The following is an 18,202-nucleotide window of genomic DNA, read 5'->3' on the forward strand; positions in this document are numbered from 1 at the left end:
TAAAATATAAACAGGCAAAAACGTTGGAAAAATTAAAGCGCGCGTTTAAACAGATAAACGCAATGAAATAAATACGCAATTGTTTTTACTTATCGCTGTAAGCTCACAAGCTTCTGACGTGCTATACACTTTTATATAATATATACAAGGTGTCCGGTAACTAACGGACCAATGATTAAGGGCGGATTCTCTGGCCAATTTGGAGACGATTTTTCCTTAGCAAAAATGTTGAGAAGTCAATAATTTTCGAGTTATAAGCGATTGAAAAAAATAGGTTTTTTGAAAACTAAACGTTTTGGAGTTAAAAGTCTAACATAATTACATTCTTCAGTTAATTTCAGGTAGAGTTTACTATAATAAAATTTTAATTTAAGGCTTAGTTATAAAGATACATAATGACAAAGATTGGAAAGTTGTAAAAAATGATGACCTTTTTCGACATTTTCGCTGAGGAAAAATCGTTCCCAAATTGACCAAAGAATCCATTTGTAATCATTGGTCTGTTAGTTACCGGACACCCTGTATATTGGACACGAGTTTCGTTTGTTTCAGATTCTCGAGAGTTGAAGTAGGAACATACGAGTATCATATATCGTTTGTGACTTGCCGAATGAAAGCAAGACAGAGAGCGAACGAGATGATGAGCTTAATAGCTCATAATGTTATAAATAAATAAATAAAAAATTATAACCTGACCTACTAGTTATTGAATCTTTTTTTAATAAAATGTTTCATTATTATTATCATCTAAGTCTAAGTCGTTTAATTACTTTTTAGTTTTTTAATAATTAATTTAATTTATTCTAGTCATTTTTATATGAGAAAAATAATATCACGTATACGTTTTATAATGAATTAATATATTTCGGGAACCGAATTATATATTCTTAATAATATAAAAGTGTTCAAAAATTATATTTGACTTTTAATTTTAATTATTTTATAGCAAAGAGTTCCGAAATCTCTTACACACATAATGGGGATTTTTTTCATCCATATAATTCGCAATTAAGTATATATGTTAATTATTAATTTTAATAAAATAAAAATAAAAATTAAAGGTCAAATATAATTTTTAAACACAAATATATTAAATTAATTATAAAACGTATACCCATAATAGTATTTTTCTCGTACAAAAATAATTAGAGTAAATTAAATTAATCATAAAAGATTAAAAATTAATTAAAGAATTTAAACTTATATTTTATATAATAATAATAAAACATTTTATTACGTCAAACCGTCGTGAAATAATTAAATAAAAATTGCTAGTTACGTCAAAGTCAAGTTTTCTAAGCTTATACAACATTTTATTAAAAAACAGATTCAATAAATATAAGTACATGTTATATATATACTTATATTTAAATGATAATCCTTAAGAGTCGCCAGTAATAAATAATGAAAATCTCTCCTCCAATTTTAAAGTCGACTAGACTGGCAATAATTTATTTAAAAAATTAGTTAAATTACAACGTTTCGGCTGTCATTGCAGCCCTTTTCAAGTAATCAGATTAAAACAATAAATCAAATTTACAGCAAACCCCCGACAAAATTAACCATTGTTTTGATGAACAATGTATAACTGACAGAAGTGAGCACAAAAAAAAAAAAATAGATGTTGACTGTTAGCAGGAAACTTAGTCACTGTGACTAAGTTTCCTGCTAACAGTCGACATCTATTTTTTTTTTTCGTGCTCACTTCTGTCAGTTATACATTGTTCATCAAAACAATGGTTAATTTTGTCGGGGGTTTGCTGTAAATTTGATTTATTGTATTAATCTGATTACTTGAAAAGGGCTGCAATGACAGCCGAAACGTTGTAATTTAACTAATTTTTTAAATAAATTATTGCCAGTCTGGTCGACTTTAAAATTGGAGGAGAGATTTTCAATACTTATATTTATTGAATCTGTTTTTTTTATAAAATGTTTTATTATTATCATATATAATATAAATTATTTAATTATTTTTTAATTTTTTTATGAGTAATTTAATTTGTTCTAGTTATTTTTGTACGAGAAAAATACTATCACGGGTATACGTTTTATAACGAATTAAATATATTTATGTTCAAAAATTATATTTGACCTTTAATTTTAATTTTGTATTTTATTAAAATTAATAATTAACATATATACTTAATTGCGAATTATATGGATGAACAAAATCTCTATTATGTGTGTAAGAGATTTCGGAACTCTTTGCTAAAATAATTAAAATTAAAAGTCAAATATAATTTTTGAACACTTTTATATTATTAAAAATATATAATTCGACTCTCGAAATATATTAATTCATTATAAAACGTATACGTATTAGTATTTTTTACATATTAAAATAATTAGAATAAATTAAATTAATTATTAAAAAACTAAAAATTAATTAAACGACTTAGACTTAGATGATAATAATAATGAAACATTTATTAAAAAATAATTATAATAGGTCAGGTTAATATTTTATTTATTTATTTATTTATAACATCATAAAATTCTGTCCTTTCCGAAATACGCGAACGCTACGAAAAGATAAATCTCGTACATGCCGCCGGACGAGTTCATGAGCATGAGACGCTCTTATCTTGGGAACGTATTAATAGTTACTGCATTGACCACTACTACGATATGGCGCTGAAATCAGTGAGAAATGCTGGTCTCTCCTTCATCCAGACCTTTGGCGATCTGTCTATTAATCTGTGATAACACGCACAAACACACCCACGAAGATGTATGACAGAGTATGTTAGCTTCCACGTGGCACATCTTTTGCATTTGCAATATCGTAAAAACGCTTTAAATCGGAAAGTTTTTTAAATAAATAATATAATTTATTATATTATTTTTTAAAAAATCTCGACATTATAGCTGTAAAAATATGATTAAAATATATATATTTGAAACGAGAATTTATATTTATCAAAATATTTTTTCTATAAAATCCATAGTTTCAAAATATCAAAAGTGTTCCACCATTTTTTTCTATATTTATCATAAATAATATATATAATAAATATTTTATTCTATATTAAATAAGAGATCGACAAAGCTATATTATATTTAAAAATGATTATAACATATATAGGAATAAACGTTACAATATTTTTAATCAAAAGTGCAATTATATAATTATATATACAATTTAAGATGTATATTTTATATTAAATTTATTTACAAATTAAAAATTATACAAGAAATTTATTACTAAGCTGATATAATATTATAATTCACCCCTATTCAAGAATTCCTCGATAGTATAGTGGTTAGTATCCCCGCCTGTCACGCGGGAGACCGGGGTTCGATTCCCCGTCGGGGAGATTTTTTTTCGTTTCTATTTCTTTTATTTTTTGTATATTTTTTCTCATTATTATTATTATTATTATTATTATATTTATTATTTTATTATTATATTTATTATTTTATTATTATATTTATTATTTTATTATTATATTTATTATTTTATTATTATCGTTAATCACATTAGTCGCATTCAACGCGCGCGCGCGCGCAAATTCAACAATATTTTTCCAATGTCATTCGATGCTAATTGGTTGGATCCGAAAGTAGTAACCAATCACGTTTGATTACTACTTAGGGTTATTCTACAATAAGTTGCCAGTTGACATTTGCAGATTAACCAATAAGCAACTCAGCTGACAAGTTACTTTGTTTCGATTGGTCTACCGGAGCATTTGCAACCTATTGTGGAATGACCCTATGATGTTTGCAGATAGAGCTTGAACATCCGTTAAATATGTCAGAAGATGGCGGGGATAAGCGATATGCGCGCAGCGCCAACTATATTCCGTTCGGTTGAGCAAGCGTGGCTAATCAAAGCACCAAGAGGTAAGCCGCGAGGTCTGTTTATTTTTGATTTTTCGTCAGGTAGGCGTAGCTCCACGTCGGCACATTTGCAAGAGTAATGCGGTTTTTTTCGTCGTGTCTCATATCCCACACACCGTATTCGAAAAATGATGACCTAGCAGCAATTGTCGTGGAAACATGGGTGCGAACGCGCCGGACGAGTCCGTGACTTGTCGGGCATCTTGCTTGGTAAAGCCAAGAGCCGAGAATCAAGCTTCGCTGCTTCCGCACCTCGCGTAGCCGTTTGTTCCTCCTTCGCTCCGTCGAGCCCGAGCCCGCGATCACGTTCACGCCGCTCTAACCAACTGACAACGCGCGCGTTGATAGCCGTCAACGACACGACAACGAGAACGCGGTCGTTTACGGTCGTTACGCCGTGCACCAGGTACGCATCGAGTCGCGACAAACGGAATCGGTTACGGGGACGAGCAAGGAGCGGTTCTTTGTCGCCTATTTTCGTTGATACCTAGCTGTTCCGCGCAAATACTTAATAACGGGACCATCTTCACGAGTTTCTTTTGCCGCAGGAAAATGAGCAGTTCCGAGGAAGTGTCCTGGATTTCGTGGTTTTGCGGTTTGCGCGGGAATGAGTTCTTTTGCGAGGTGAGTACTTGCGGGGGAAACACTCCTGTATTGTATGTTGTTACATCTTTTATCATGCATATATTTTAATATTCCATAAACCAAATATTTACCTTATTCCAACTTACTCTTACTACACTCATCTGTGGTAGAATTAAAAATCAATTTTTTTTCACATTAGCACTCGTTTAGATTTGGTTTCCAATTGGATAAGAATGATAAAGCAGCAAACACTTGGAGTGGAATTAAAATTATGCATGAAAGTATAAATTCTGTTTATACGATCTATATTATATTTGAGATATACATATTTTTGTGAGCCATTTAATAAATAAATGATTTATAGCATAGTGCTTTTTAAAATATACAATTTGATTTTTATTTTTCTTTAAATTATGATTAAGCAACTTATACAAATTTATATTTGATATTTTTAAATACACTTTATTATTGATATATTTTTGAGTTTATATGCAACAGACATTTAAATGATATCTCTCTCTTGAATAATTTGAAACTATAGATGTTATTTATCCTATTTGTCATATATTCAGGTGGATGAAGATTATATTCAGGACAAATTTAATTTAACGGGACTGAATGAACAAGTACCACATTATCGTCAAGCATTGGATATGATTCTCGATCTTGAACCTGGTAAGTTGTTTCGAGATAGTATCAAATAAAATTACTCATTCTTGAATTATTAAGTAAATAAACTGAAATATAAAGATAAATAAATTAAAAAATTTTTAAATATAACTTATTTGTAATACTCTTGTATTTGATGTTTATTTGATCAGATGATGATTTGGATGATAACCCGAATCAATCAGATTTGGTCGAGCAAGCAGCAGAGATGCTCTATGGTCTTATTCACGCTCGCTACATACTTACCAATCGTGGCATCGCTCAGATGATTGAAAAATATCAAGCGGGTGATTTCGGTCATTGCCCGCGAGTTTACTGTGAATCCCAACCAATGTTGCCGTTAGGCCTTAGCGATGTTCCTGGCGAGGCAATGGTCAAAAGCTATTGTCCCAAATGCATGGATGTTTACACGCCCAAGAGTTCGAGACATCATCATACCGATGGAGCTTACTTTGGAACAGGATTTCCACACATGCTGTTTATGGTTCATCCCGAATATAGACCGAAACGTGCAGCAAATCAATTTGTACCTAGGTAAATAAACATTATTCTATGGCTGCTTAAGCAATGGCTATTTAAGCAATAAAATAATCATATGGTAAAAACTCAAAATATCTAGCTATAAAAATTTTAAAGTACATTTGTTATTTTATTATTTTTTTTCTTTTTTATGATAAAATTTTGGAAAAAATAGAAATAGAAGAAATTGTTTTAAGATGGATAAATTAATTCCACTGAAGAAATCTTACTAAAACACAATTTTTGTATATAATTATATATGCACTTTGTCAAAATTTTAACATTTTGTATTCATTCTATTAGAGTCTACAGTAATCAAAATTATATCAGTTTTTTCAACACATTTTCTAATGATTCTCTCATAATATAGTAACATTGTCATTGTATACATATAAAACAAATATGAATTTAACAGCATTGATCTTTATTCTTGTATTTACTTCTATAAATTACATATGTGTAATATTATTAGAGATAGATTTTAATATGAATATCTGAGAAGATTAAATGATATTTAATAATGAGATAAAATCAAGTTTTATTATATATGTTACTATACATTTTAAATTAGTGACTCAGTCAAGTTAAAGTTTACTCATTCATGTTAAACATTTATTAATTGTGGCATTGCCACATCCTCAGATAATCGAAAAGTTTCTAATAGACAATTTCCGAGTCATTTTTTATATGTGTAGAGCTATACGAAATCCGAAAGTTAAAAGATAAATTTTATTTTTCAGATTATACGGCTTTAAAATTCATCCTCTAGCATATCAGATCCAGCAACAGTCTGCGTCCACGTTCAAAGCACCATTACGGGCTCTTAACTACAATAATGGAAAACGTTAAGGTCATTTTGGAATAGCCTAGAATACTTTTTTTTTCATTACTCACAATTTTTAATTTCGTCCTGAAGATTCAAATAAAATATTTTTTATATCTCTGTTTCTCCCATGCAATATGTTTCTACGCAAAAAGGACATTTTTTTACGAAACCGTTCTTTTCAATCGACACATTGTCTCGTCGCTCTTATGTTTTCTTACGAGTACGTTTCTTACGATCATGTGAAGAGAGAGAGACAGGAAGAAAAATAGAGAAAGAAAAAATTTAGATTTGTTGTGTATCATTATCATATAATTTAAATTGTAGCAACATTATTGTTTTCACAATCGTTTATGTAAAGAACCAATATGTTTTTGTATAGAAATTTTGAACATTCTTCACATTAAAGGATAAAGAGAAAAGAATAAGAAGAACGTATAGAATAATTAATTGCGTTAGATCGTAAATAAAGAACTAAATGATTATAAAGTAGAAACATCCGTTTTGTACAAGAGTTTGCATCACCATATTTGCTGCCAAGTAGTTCCTAAAAATGTGCAGGAACAGACTTCCTAAAAAAAGAGAAGAGAGTAGAGAGAAAATACCGGGTTTCACATTGGTCCTTTTCGAAACGAGAAGTAATGTATAAATGAAAATATAGCTATTAAGTTAATTTAATTTAATCGCCGAGTAAATTTGTGCAACAAATTGTGACAGAAACAATTTATTGATGTATGAAATTTCATATAGATAATATATATATATATTATTTACTTGGATGCTAAAAAATTATTGAACTCAGAACACAATAATTTCAACGAAATTATTGTTCGACGAATCGTACAGCGTTTTGCGAAAAACAAAAAAGACGATTATCTTAGTTTCTATCACAGTTTTCAAAATGTCCTTATTGATATTTAGCATTAATGGGACGAAAATTTTATGCGATTATAAAATAAAAATTTGTGTACAATTTTTAACGTAGAGCAACAAAGCTGCTAGTAACATTTTCTTGTATCTCGTTATAATTGTTCGCAAAGTAAAGTTTTGAGTCAAATGGAGTTTGTATCCAAATTGATTGATTCGTACTAGGAAAACTGTTGTATTTTCACTTCAAATTAAAGTACGACTTATTTACACGTATTGTGTTTTTGATATCCATAATTGAATTTCAATTAAGAAGATTTGTTTTTTAAATGTAAATTAATTATCTTGTATTGCTGTATACATTTAATATAATTGCATTTTATTTCTATTTTTAAAATTAATATTATTAATTTACATGCATTATACTTTACAAATCCATATAATCATCAATTATAAAAAAATGTTCTAGAGTTTAGAGTTAGCTCATTATCTACTATATAATGGCAGAGAGAGAGATTCTTGAAATTATTTCGAAACAAAAATTTTAACATCAAAATATATTGAAACTATGAAGCCTCTTGCACAATGCCAGGAAATAGGCAATAGGAATAAGAATTATAAAATATCTCCCAATAGGAGCAGAGAATAATATCTATCTTCTTTCCGATTGGTTGATATTTTTTATTTCTTATTCCTATTGCCTGTCGTCTGGCATTGTGCAAGGGGCTTAAAGCTTAAATCACCTATTGTGGATCCGGTCTAAATTACATTCGTTCTGCGTTGCGCTATCCGCTTCATGAAATTGCTCCGACCAATGAGCGTGATCTTTGCAAATTCAAATGCCATGATGTAAGATGAAAACCGGTAGAGCTAGCTGAAGTTTTCATGTCAAGTTATGTTTATAAGTTTTGAAAGTAATGTGATACATCTATGCATAGATATACGGAGTGTTATGTCATATAAGGACAAGTAACTGTTGTACACAAATATAAATTTTTAATCTTCGCGTAAGGGTCTCGTAATATATGCGTGCATAGCATACATTCTATTGACGATTCTTCTTGTCAAACCGATCTGCAGCCTACAGCCAGGCTGTTTAATTTGACAGGTGTGTGTATATTTGTATACTCGGGAATATTTTGAGTACCTACGATGAAAGCATCCTTGTGGTTTTATCGCTAAATTAGGAAATCTGACGTCGATTATGTCAATAAATTTTGGACACAACTTGGAGAAAATTCGAAACGATCAAAGGCTTCTTCAGATAATTACTTGCTTTGAAAGTTTACGAGTAAGGATAGAGGATAGTAACAAAAAATTAACGTTTCTTTATATATCTGCTTTTATTATTTACTATCTTATTTATTTTATCAATTTAATAATATATATGTATTTTGAAAAAAATATAATGTACAAACCATTAATGAAAGATTTTTATATAGATTTGAAAAATAAGCATTTTAATAGCATCATGCAGAAAATAGGAGTAATATTAATTTATATATATGTGTAGTGTGTATAATTTGTGTTATATTTATGTAAAGATTGGAACAATCGTGTCTTTATAATCTACAGATAAATTAATAATTGGAAGATTATGTACTGATTGTTGTAACTTCTTTTTATTTTTTTTATATTTGTGTTTTTAGAATAGCTACAGCTAATAGAATATTCATATTTTGGATACGATTAAAACAAAATATTTTTTTTATTTTCAGATCAGTAATATTTGTTCTCTGAAAACTGTCGATAATGTCAAATCTTATGGCAAACAATAATCACAGTTTTGGTAGCACAAACGCTGACAAAGTGCCATCACAGAATACTACATTACCAAAATCTCAGCCAGTACGCCTCTTGCATTTGTGTGAGAGCGACGATGATGATGATGATGACGAAAGCGAAGAGAAACCCCATGAATCTGAAGATTTATCAGATTTGGATGAGTCAGGTAATTCTGCTGAGGATGTACTGCCGGATTCGTGTATACATGAAGCAGCAGACATTAATTCTATGATTGGCTCAACTCTAGACAAACCCTTGAAAACTATATTATCAAAAGATATTAGTGCATCTGTGACTGATATTTCACCTGTACAAGAAATAAGCTGTGCTAACAGTAACACAAAATGCAAAAATGATGTAAATTCTGAAAGTCATCTACTAGGTGATAATTCAAATAAATTAAGAACATATGACTCGAAACAGGAGGAAAAATCACAGGATTCTCATAACTGTACGTTAACTTCCTCAAGGAGCCAATCTAGCATTACTCAGAACTTGTCAACAGAACTGAGTTTACTTCTTCCACCATCTTACAAAGAAAATCCCCATTACAGTGCAAAATCTGATAAAAGTAAGAATCTGCAATTGATAATGAATAGTGCTCAGTCGCATCACGAAAATGTTTACATATCTGATATGTCGAATAAGAAAAAGGAGGAACACTCTTATAACACATTGATTGATAATAAACTGCTGCACAGGAATAACGAGCATTTGAATTTAAGTAAGGAGGACCAGCGGTACAAAAAAATGCTATATGATTTTAACAACCAACATGCGAATAAGAATTGTGACAAAGAGCTTCGCAAGATCCCAATTGTTGTATCAGAATCTGCTGACTGTATACCTCAAAACTTGTCTGGGAACTTGTTAAATCCTGTAATATATAACAACTTGCAATACAGCATATCCAAGCACGAAGCGAACGAAAAGTGTACACCGGCGAAAAACCCTGCACTGTGCACACATGTGAAATCAAGTACACCATCGTTGAATGAAATTCAGGGAACATCGTTACCTACTCCGATTAATCGTTTGGTTTTGGAGACTCCATTGAAACATTCGCAAGTCGGTTCAATGCATCCGAATCCATGCGCATCTCATAAACAGCTATTTCGAACTCCGCAGAATAAATTGTCCGACAATTCAAGCAAAAATTGCATTCAGACGCCTTCCACGATATTGTCCAGTTGGTGCTACAATAATACAAGACATACACCATTGGAGGGAAAGAATCTCGTTGCAAAAGATCACATGCAAATATCTAGAAATACGATCTGTACGCCTGTCGTAGAGAATTCGGACTTGGCGAGGTTTGTAGAATCATTTTTACAACCATGCGTTTCGAAAGAAACCATATTTAACTTAATATTTGTTTGTTCCCGATAAAAAGCATATCTAATTCATATACCAAAATAAATGTAATAAAAAAATTAATCTTTCGTCAATTAATTTGGAATTCTAATTTTGATGAATTCATGATTCTTTCGCTTAGATTTAAATGCAGAGTACCGATGGTAATTGATTTCTCTTTTCTTCAGATTGAATGTCACGAACGTGAGACGACCTTTAGTGGACGCTACATTAACATATGGCGATTCTTCTACAGCTCATCCTTTGGAGTCGAAACCCGTTGCGTTACGTGAAACCAAGACTGTTGCGTTACCACAGGAAGACAGAAGCAAGAGGCCGATTGTTGTACCTGATGCAAAATTGGTAATGCGGACAGAACTGAATTACCATAAAGGTAAGCGCATTAAAAGTGTACTTAAAATGAAATATAATTAAATTATTAAATGTTTTATTTTCTTGTCACGTTAAGTTGTCATTGCATTCAGATCCGAAATTTGTGAAGTTTACCGAGGAAACAAAGGAGAACAAACAGTTGACCAATATGCCCGACATGTTGCTAGCAAGTAACACAAAAATTGTGCCGAGTAAAAACGAAATCAAACGAAATGTGATAATCGGATCTGATACGAGCCTAAAAAAGGATTCCTTGCAAATCCTGAAAAAATATAGCGAAGAAGATTACGGAATCGTTTCGGAATGCAAAAACTCGCACGAGTGTTATTCGGCTTCCGAAAAGAAACGCGAAGAAGAACAACAACAGATCGTAAATAGAATGGCGAGCATGCAGTTTACTGTACCGTTGAGCATTCCACCCCAACGACAAAGCAAAACGTTACATGTGAAGAATAGAGAATATCTGATTCTGGGCTCTCTTGGTCGTGGAATGAGCGGCGAGGTTCTGCGAGTGCAGGATGTATCCTTCGGCGAGTTACGCGCAATCAAATGCGTGAACTTGAGCAAGATGGACAAAGAGTCGGCCCAAGGCTGCTTGGACGAGATATCTATGTTGCAAAAATTACAGGCGCCCTGCGTCGTTCGAATGTTCGATTAGTGAGTACATATTGTAGATGTACAAAATATTAGATATAATTTAATTTAATGAACATAGCATATTTACCTTCACTTATGTGAGAACACATTTCTCAGAAGAATTTAATGGATACTAATATTAATCAAATGTTAACGTCTTTTAACAATGTTTGTTAATTCGATTTCAGTGAAATCAGAGACTCTATGGTTTATGTCGTGATGGAAATGGGTGACACCGATCTCAGTAAACTTCTCAAGTCCATGTCCCAGGAAAAGCAAATTTCTCTCACAATGATTCTGTATTATTGGACCGAAATGCTTACTGCTGTAAAACACATACATGATAATGGTGAATATATATAGATATAAATTTAATCGATTAAATATAAGCGATCATATCTCGTTCTCGTGAGTATGTATGTATGTATATGTGGCTTCTATCCTTTTTTAGGAGTCATACATTCGGATTTAAAGCCGGGGAATTTTTTACTTGTACGAGGCCGGCTCAAATTGATAGACTTCGGCATCGCCTCCAGTTTAAATTCAGACATGACATCTGTTTTGAAAAGTAATACAATTGGAACATTGAATTATATTAGTCCAGAGGCCCTGATGGACATCGGCGGTAACGCGGATTCGCCTACACACAATGTTAAATATAAGGTGAGATAAGAAGAAAAATAATTCAAAATAAAAATATCTTATTATATTTAAGGAAATCTAAAAAAAATATATATATTAGTCACTTATTAATTAAATCCGAATCTGCTTGATTTGAATAATTGGATTAAAAAATTGATAGCTTATTATTCATAGTTTAAATTAAATTAAAAATCTACAAGTTGCGATTGGGGATAAGAAATTACGTTTTCTCAACAGATCAGTTTCAAGTCGGATGTATGGTCGTTGGGGTGCATCCTGTACAGCCTAGTGTATGGTCACACACCTTTCCAACACATACGTTCCCAATGGGCAAAGGTAAACGCCATAACTAATCCGAAACCAAATATCTCGTTCCCGGCCACGACGTTCTCTTCTTCGACGAGCGACAAAAGTCTTCAAGATTACGAGCGCACGCCGCCCGTTTTGATCGACGTGATGCGCAAGTGTCTTCAGCACGACCCGAAAGCGAGACCAACAGCGTCGCAATTGTTGCAGGTGCAATATGTGCCCACTACGCAAAATATCACGTCGAACATGATGCCTGCCGACATTCCAGCAAACGTCCTCGTGAAAATAAAACAAGCTTTGAACGAAGAAGAGTGGAGACAATTGGTCCAGGTGAGTGTATCTTTATTCTGAAGATAAATAGAAATATTTCTTATTGTTATAAGAAGCACAAGAGATGTGCAAAGTATGAAAGATATCGTTAAAAAAAATATGTAGTCTTTTCAATATCAGTAGCAATCCCAATCATCACTTCATTATCAATTTGACATGAAATAATAGTATTAAAACATCTTCATAATTTTACTTTTATATAATTCCGATAGAAAAAGAGTTTCGATGAATTATAAACATTAATTTTATATGAAAATTATTATTAAGAAAAATTTATTCACTGTAGTAAAATGTTGCATTATGCTGCACTGAAGATTATTGTATTGTATAATTTGTATGTTACATTTTTTACTATTTCACTTTTATAAATTATGTACATTATCTAAATGATTGTGCACTTGTGTAAATGATTACAATTTTAGTACTTAATTCTTAATTAAATAGACAATCCAATTAAACAAAAATTAATCTTTTTTTTCAGGTATTAGACACAAAGCGACATTATACTTGATATTATTAAAATAATAACTTATCAATTTACTGATGTACATATGTATGTATGTGTATATAGTAAAAATATTTTAGCAAATCGAATGACAATTGTTTCTTCTAATTTGGAATATAAAGGGAAGTTGGAGGGAGAGGGGGATTCACCAGCATATATGTATATAGAAAGCGAGGGGGAGGGAAGAGAAATGTAACAGAAAGAATATATAGATTATAAATAAAATTGAATCCAAATATTACATTTGTCTATGCATCATGAATATGAAATTTTATACAAAATATCGAAAACATATTGTGAACAAGTTTTGATTTCTTTTTTGTTAAATTAAAAATATTCTTTCATTTCATACTTTGCACACACATACAAATTAGTATTTGCTACTTGCGAAGACTCAATGTAATTAATAGTTTCATATTCGTAAATTTTGTAAATTCTGCAAATTATGAAATACGGATTGAACCATTTACGGTTTCATTATGTTACTTTATTGCTTTCGCAATATAGAAGGAACGATAAATTCAACTTGTGTTCAACTCTTTTATTCTCTGCCGCCCAAGAGTTTTAATTTATTTTCAAGAATTAATATAACTCTACGTATAATAAAATAAATATATAAAGTTACAACTATATATCTATGTCATAAATTCTTTATGACATAGGATAAACACACAACGGATTAATTTACTTCAGCTTCAATTTTATTCTCTTTCTAATTCAGATTAAAAAATATTCGACGTAAATAGGAATTCACTTTTCATTATCGATAAATAATTGTCGCGTAAAATAATTGATTAGTATTATCTTTATATTTTTTAGGTGCTTCACGTTATAAATAAAATAAAATAAACCAAATTTCGTAATGAAACACATGACACGTTTTACATTTATACGTAGACTATTACGCCACGTTACATTTGATGTTTATTTTTTCATTTTTTAAATTAAAAAATAAAAAGGAACACAAAATTGTGCAATCTTTTTTGTAAATTATTTACCGTTGTGTCAAATTACAAAAAAAGACTTTGTTATGTAAATAAAAAAATTCAGGAGAAAATGGGCTAATAAAAACTAGGCGCAGACAGAAAACTTTCTTTTCTTAAAATCTTCTTTAATTAACCTGAATCTTTCAAATTGTCATTACTGTTTTGCATATTATGACAAAGAAAACAATAATGAGACATTTTATTTATCACTAAAACTCTTTGTTCTTTATCTTATTTTCGATCGCTTCGTGAATTTCCTCTTTAACATTTTATATGCTCAATTTTTTTTATATCTAAAATTATTATTTTCTTTAACTTTTGCGATTGTCAATGCACAACATGTGGGACTATTCTCGTCATTTTTTTCTAACGGCTGGAACTGATACAAGACTTATAAAATGTAAGACAAGACTAAGGATGAAGGTGCATGCATTTTTTCTGTAATTTATTTATCACATGTTTGTTGAAAATAGCAAAAAATGACCTAACCATTTAAGTTAATTAAGGGAGATTTTAAGAAAAATTTGCTGCACCTCTTTTAAAATTATTTCTTATTTGAATTTTTATATTTAAATATTGATCTCAATTGTGTATCAAGATTAATTTATCGCTGATGTTCGTCTAGTCAATATTTACATTTCCTTCCTTTCTTGCATAATTATATATGTAAGACATAAAAGCCAATGAGATACGTGTCTCTATGATATGTTGACGTTCTAATCTATCTATAGACGAGTTTGACAAAGAAATTTAACGTATAACAAGATAGCGGTAATTTTTATTAAAATTATACAAGGAACACAGCGAAAAAGTTGAATGATACGAATCTCATCGTTTACGCAAAAAATATATAAATTATTGGTTTACATACAAGATGAATGTAGAACAAATAACGTAAAGCAGTTTTTTTTTCATTTGTGCGAATTGAATGATTTACGCACAAACTCGTTATTTTAAGCATGGATGTTCAACAGCGCAGAAAAAGACACCCTGTCGTCTCTTTCGCTCATCATAAATACGTCGTATAAAACGCAAAATGTCTATTTTTCATCTGAACCGCGAGGATAGTCGTTCTCAATGATGATCGACAATAGTACGCCTTCCCATTCACGTATATTGCACCTTGGCGATCACGTTGTATACAGAGGAAAGAAATCAATGCGTACTCGTGAGTTGCCAATATTGCAGCAGCTTCTCCCCCTTTGGCAGCGCCATAGAGTTTGGCCTTTCAAACGTTAACATGATGTCCCTGACCTTATTTTTCAATTCGCGATCAAAGAGATGGCCACCGGTGCGCTCCAACGCAGAAGCCATATCGTATTCAACAGAAGGCAGCGGCTCGCGAATAAAACGCGCTGCACTGGCGATGCTGGGAAGGATGTGCCATTGCAACGCTCGGATTTCCCAGAGACTACTAAGCAACGCGTTACTCGATAACGGGTCGCGTTCCTCCATGAGGAACGGATCACCTGCACCAGAGGCGACTTCGCTGCCCTGCGGATGATCAATCAGCCTCTTTAATCCCGGATGTCGGAGTAAAAGATTACCCACAAAAAGGAGAATTATTAGGATATCCTCCGGAGGTGCGACCAACGTTAGACGTGCGAGTCGTTTCGCAAATGCCGCTACCAATGCTTCCGGTAAATGTCTGCAAGAATAGAAATGGTTCAAGATTTTAAATAATTTTACAGAACATTTGAAAGATTCTTTGTTTTCTCTATAGTTTTAAAAAATAGAATGCAACTTGAATTTTAAATCAAAAGGATACTTACGTCGAGCTGAGAAACAAATCAGACAAATAAAACAGACGAGCCTTATATTTGGTATGAAAAATCTCTGGTTCAAACATTGAATACAGCTTGGTGAAAATATTTGGATATTCTAGATTGTGTTTGGTGACCAGTACAAATACACCTTGCAAGGCTAGCACGCCGACAGGACCGTCAATATCTAGGGAGTCCATTAGGAAGTCTGTCAATAATATCGGTTTTTCTAAATGCGGCATGACTCGTTCCAGCAAAACCAGTAACAACTGTTTATGTAATTGCGGCGTAAGTTCCCAATGCATAACGCAGCCCCAAACTTTATTTAACGCACGCTTAACGGCCGATTGATCCCATGTGAATGTAGCATCTGATAAAAAAATTTAAGACAACCATACACAGACATTAATAATGTGAAAAATGTTATAAAAAGCGATAATATAGAATATTTTCGTACCTTGTGGTCCACAAAGGAGCTCTTTATTGTCCGATACTTTAGATTCTGAAATATTTAAATATATTTTCTACTAAAATATATTTATACAAATGTGTAGATAGCAAATAAATAAATAGATAAAGAATTTAAGGATAAAAAGAATTAAGGAATTCTATTAAAATATAACACAAATATATAAATGTTTACATGAACAATGTATAATATAAATCTCAAAAATAGAGTTATACCTTCTTCTCCTTTTGGCAGTGGTATTTTATCTATAAGTTCTAATAAGTTCTTAATATACGTTTCTTGCGGTTGCCTCTTTGGGGTGAGAGAGGGTAGACATTTCCACGTATAATACAAAGCATCGGGGTATTCGATGATCTCTTGAAATCTCGATATTAAATTTGTATTGTCCTTTTCAGGTGAAAGCAGCGTCATGAGAATAGGCTTCAAACGATGCAAAGGAAAATAATAACCTGTTTGGTCACGTGGCTCTAATGGCGCTTTACCCTCTTCTGCCAGCAATTTTATTGCAGTGGTAAGGGTTTGCAATTGAGTGGTTGACCGACACTTTTCCATAGATGCTAGTATCTTTTTCCAAACTTCCTCATAGCAATTTCTGAGCCAAGTTATATAGCGAGATTCGGCACTAGGTTCTGTTTCACATAAAGTACATTAGAATATAAATTTCAAAATATAGAAACATTTTTTAGATCTTATAAGTGTATTTAATACATAATCAAGGCAATCACACTCTTATCCAAACTCCTATATTTCTACACTCTTTACTCATCTTAGGACTGATATAAAAAAACCTCATCTAATAGTTGGTTATTTTTTTTCAGACTCACCCGAAATAGTAAGAGTTATCGAACGTTCGTGGTACATGTCCCCACGTTTCAGTACCTCAACGAACACCGTTTCTATCGTAAGCAGGCATAAACACGTGGACTCCTACGGATAAAGAAAGACGAAATTGTTGAGCGACATCTAATCGCGAACAGGTACCGAAAATGCAAGTCCGACTCGGCTCGAACGCACTTACGTCCCAATGACCGATTATATCTAGCAGGTTGTTGGCGTGTTTCCGCGAGGCGAGGAACTCCTGGGCCCGCTGCCGCAGCAGCCTCGACACCGTCCTCTGACCCTGACCGGTGATAGCGCCCGGTAAGTCCGCCGCGTCCGTCATCGCTCTATCGCTTTAGCTTCGGACTTTGCGAGAGACTACGATTAATGGCAGCAGCGGATGCGGATTCTGCGGATAGCCGAGGCCGACCAACTTGTCTAGGTTAGATCGAGTTGGATCAGGTTAGGATAAGGATTAGATCGGGTCAAGTTAGGACACAGGAGCCATAAACGTTACGAGACTACTAGGGGTGCGTTCGTAAACCTTACCCGCTGAGGTATAGGTTAACTTGACGGGGACTAGTCAGTGAACGTGTAGGGACACATCAATCTTCAAGGACTACCTAAAGTTTATGAACGATCTTGAGGTAAAACGATCGCGTAATATAAATTTGACAAATATAATTATCATCATATTATTTTGAATAATTATCTTCATCACTATGTTTATTTATAGAATTCTAATGTAGATGAAATTTAATCTTAGTTTAATTTACTTTTAATTTTTTTAATTTGTAGAATTAGAATAAGATAAAAAGTAAGTTAAACCAATAAAATTGAAATTAATTTGCGTTAAAGAAGTAATATATAATATTTAAAAATAAATGAAAAAATCATACAAAT

General features: G+C 32.0%; 3 protein-coding genes and 1 non-coding gene across 6 annotated transcripts; 3 read left to right on the forward strand and 1 right to left on the reverse strand.

Moving 5' to 3' along the window:
- The first annotated feature begins 3,248 nt into the window (after positions 1 to 3,248).
- On the forward strand, positions 3,249 to 3,320 carry TRNAD-GUC (transfer RNA aspartic acid (anticodon GUC)). Its single transcript has one exon. It is a non-coding gene; the product is annotated as a tRNA-Asp (tRNA).
- A 445-nt stretch (positions 3,321 to 3,765) lies between these two features.
- CkIIbeta (casein kinase II subunit beta) lies at positions 3,766 to 7,581 on the forward strand. 3 transcript variants are annotated; one of them, XM_029306615.2, is made up of 5 exons: positions 3,766 to 3,849; positions 4,395 to 4,470; positions 5,004 to 5,106; positions 5,253 to 5,634; positions 6,360 to 7,581. In XM_029306615.2, the coding sequence occupies exons 2-5, from the start codon at positions 4,399 to 4,401 to the stop codon at positions 6,466 to 6,468; spliced, it is 666 nt and encodes a 221-aa protein (XP_029162448.1). In that variant the 5' UTR covers positions 3,766 to 3,849; positions 4,395 to 4,398; the 3' UTR covers positions 6,469 to 7,581. The 3 variants fall into 3 exon arrangements, with proteins under 3 accessions (XP_029162448.1, XP_029162449.1, XP_029162450.1); XM_029306616.2 differs by having other exon boundaries at positions 3,796 to 3,861; XM_029306617.2 differs by lacking the exon at positions 3,766 to 3,849 and adding an exon at positions 4,021 to 4,252.
- Positions 7,582 to 8,063: 482 nt separating this feature from the next.
- Positions 8,064 to 13,787, forward strand: Mps1 (dual specificity protein kinase monopolar spindle 1). The gene is made up of 8 exons (XM_029300203.2): positions 8,064 to 8,417; positions 9,028 to 10,407; positions 10,636 to 10,841; positions 10,933 to 11,497; positions 11,665 to 11,825; positions 11,928 to 12,139; positions 12,356 to 12,757; positions 13,239 to 13,787. The coding sequence occupies exons 2-8, from the start codon at positions 9,062 to 9,064 to the stop codon at positions 13,266 to 13,268; spliced, it is 2,922 nt and encodes a 973-aa protein (XP_029156036.1). The 5' UTR covers positions 8,064 to 8,417; positions 9,028 to 9,061; the 3' UTR covers positions 13,269 to 13,787.
- Positions 13,788 to 14,792: 1,005 nt separating this feature from the next.
- On the reverse strand, positions 14,793 to 17,984 carry LOC114928843 (nucleolar complex protein 4 homolog B). Its single transcript, XM_029300214.2, has 6 exons — positions 17,499 to 17,984; positions 17,305 to 17,407; positions 16,696 to 17,109; positions 16,469 to 16,513; positions 16,021 to 16,381; positions 14,793 to 15,896 (listed from the first exon to the last, which is right to left on the reverse strand). Exons 1-6 carry the CDS (start codon positions 17,640 to 17,642, stop codon positions 15,404 to 15,406), a joined length of 1,560 nt encoding a protein of 519 aa, XP_029156047.1. The 5' UTR covers positions 17,643 to 17,984; the 3' UTR covers positions 14,793 to 15,403.
- Between the last annotated feature and the right edge of the window lie 218 nt (positions 17,985 to 18,202).

The sequence above is a fragment of the Nylanderia fulva genome, unplaced genomic scaffold, assembly GCF_048542155.1.
Source record: "Nylanderia fulva isolate GAGA-0341 unplaced genomic scaffold, ASM4854215v1 Scaffold19, whole genome shotgun sequence".
In the NCBI taxonomy this organism is placed as follows: Eukaryota; Metazoa; Arthropoda; class Insecta; order Hymenoptera; family Formicidae; genus Nylanderia; species Nylanderia fulva.

Coding starts and splice junctions, on each gene's coding strand:
- Mps1 (XM_029300203.2), top strand. CDS start 9,062: ATGTCAAATCTTATGGCAAACAATAATCACAGTTTTGGTAGCACAAAC. Junction 10,842..10,932: donor AGAACTGAATTACCATAAAG/GTAAGCGCATTA, acceptor CATTGCATTCAG/ATCCGAAATTTGTGAAGTTT. Junction 12,758..13,238: donor AGTGGAGACAATTGGTCCAG/GTGAGTGTATCT, acceptor CTTTTTTTTCAG/GTATTAGACACAAAGCGACA.
- LOC114928843 (XM_029300214.2), bottom strand. CDS start 17,642: ATGACGGACGCGGCGGACTTACCGGGCGCTATCACCGGTCAGGGTCAG. Junction 17,110..17,304: donor GATAACTCTTACTATTTCGG/GTGAGTCTGAAA, acceptor TATGTGAAACAG/AACCTAGTGCCGAATCTCGC. Junction 16,382..16,468: donor GCTCCTTTGTGGACCACAAG/GTACGAAAATAT, acceptor TTTTTTTATCAG/ATGCTACATTCACATGGGAT.
- CkIIbeta (XM_029306615.2), top strand. CDS start 4,399: ATGAGCAGTTCCGAGGAAGTGTCCTGGATTTCGTGGTTTTGCGGTTTG. Junction 4,471..5,003: donor GGAATGAGTTCTTTTGCGAG/GTGAGTACTTGC, acceptor TCATATATTCAG/GTGGATGAAGATTATATTCA. Junction 5,107..5,252: donor GATTCTCGATCTTGAACCTG/GTAAGTTGTTTC, acceptor TTATTTGATCAG/ATGATGATTTGGATGATAAC.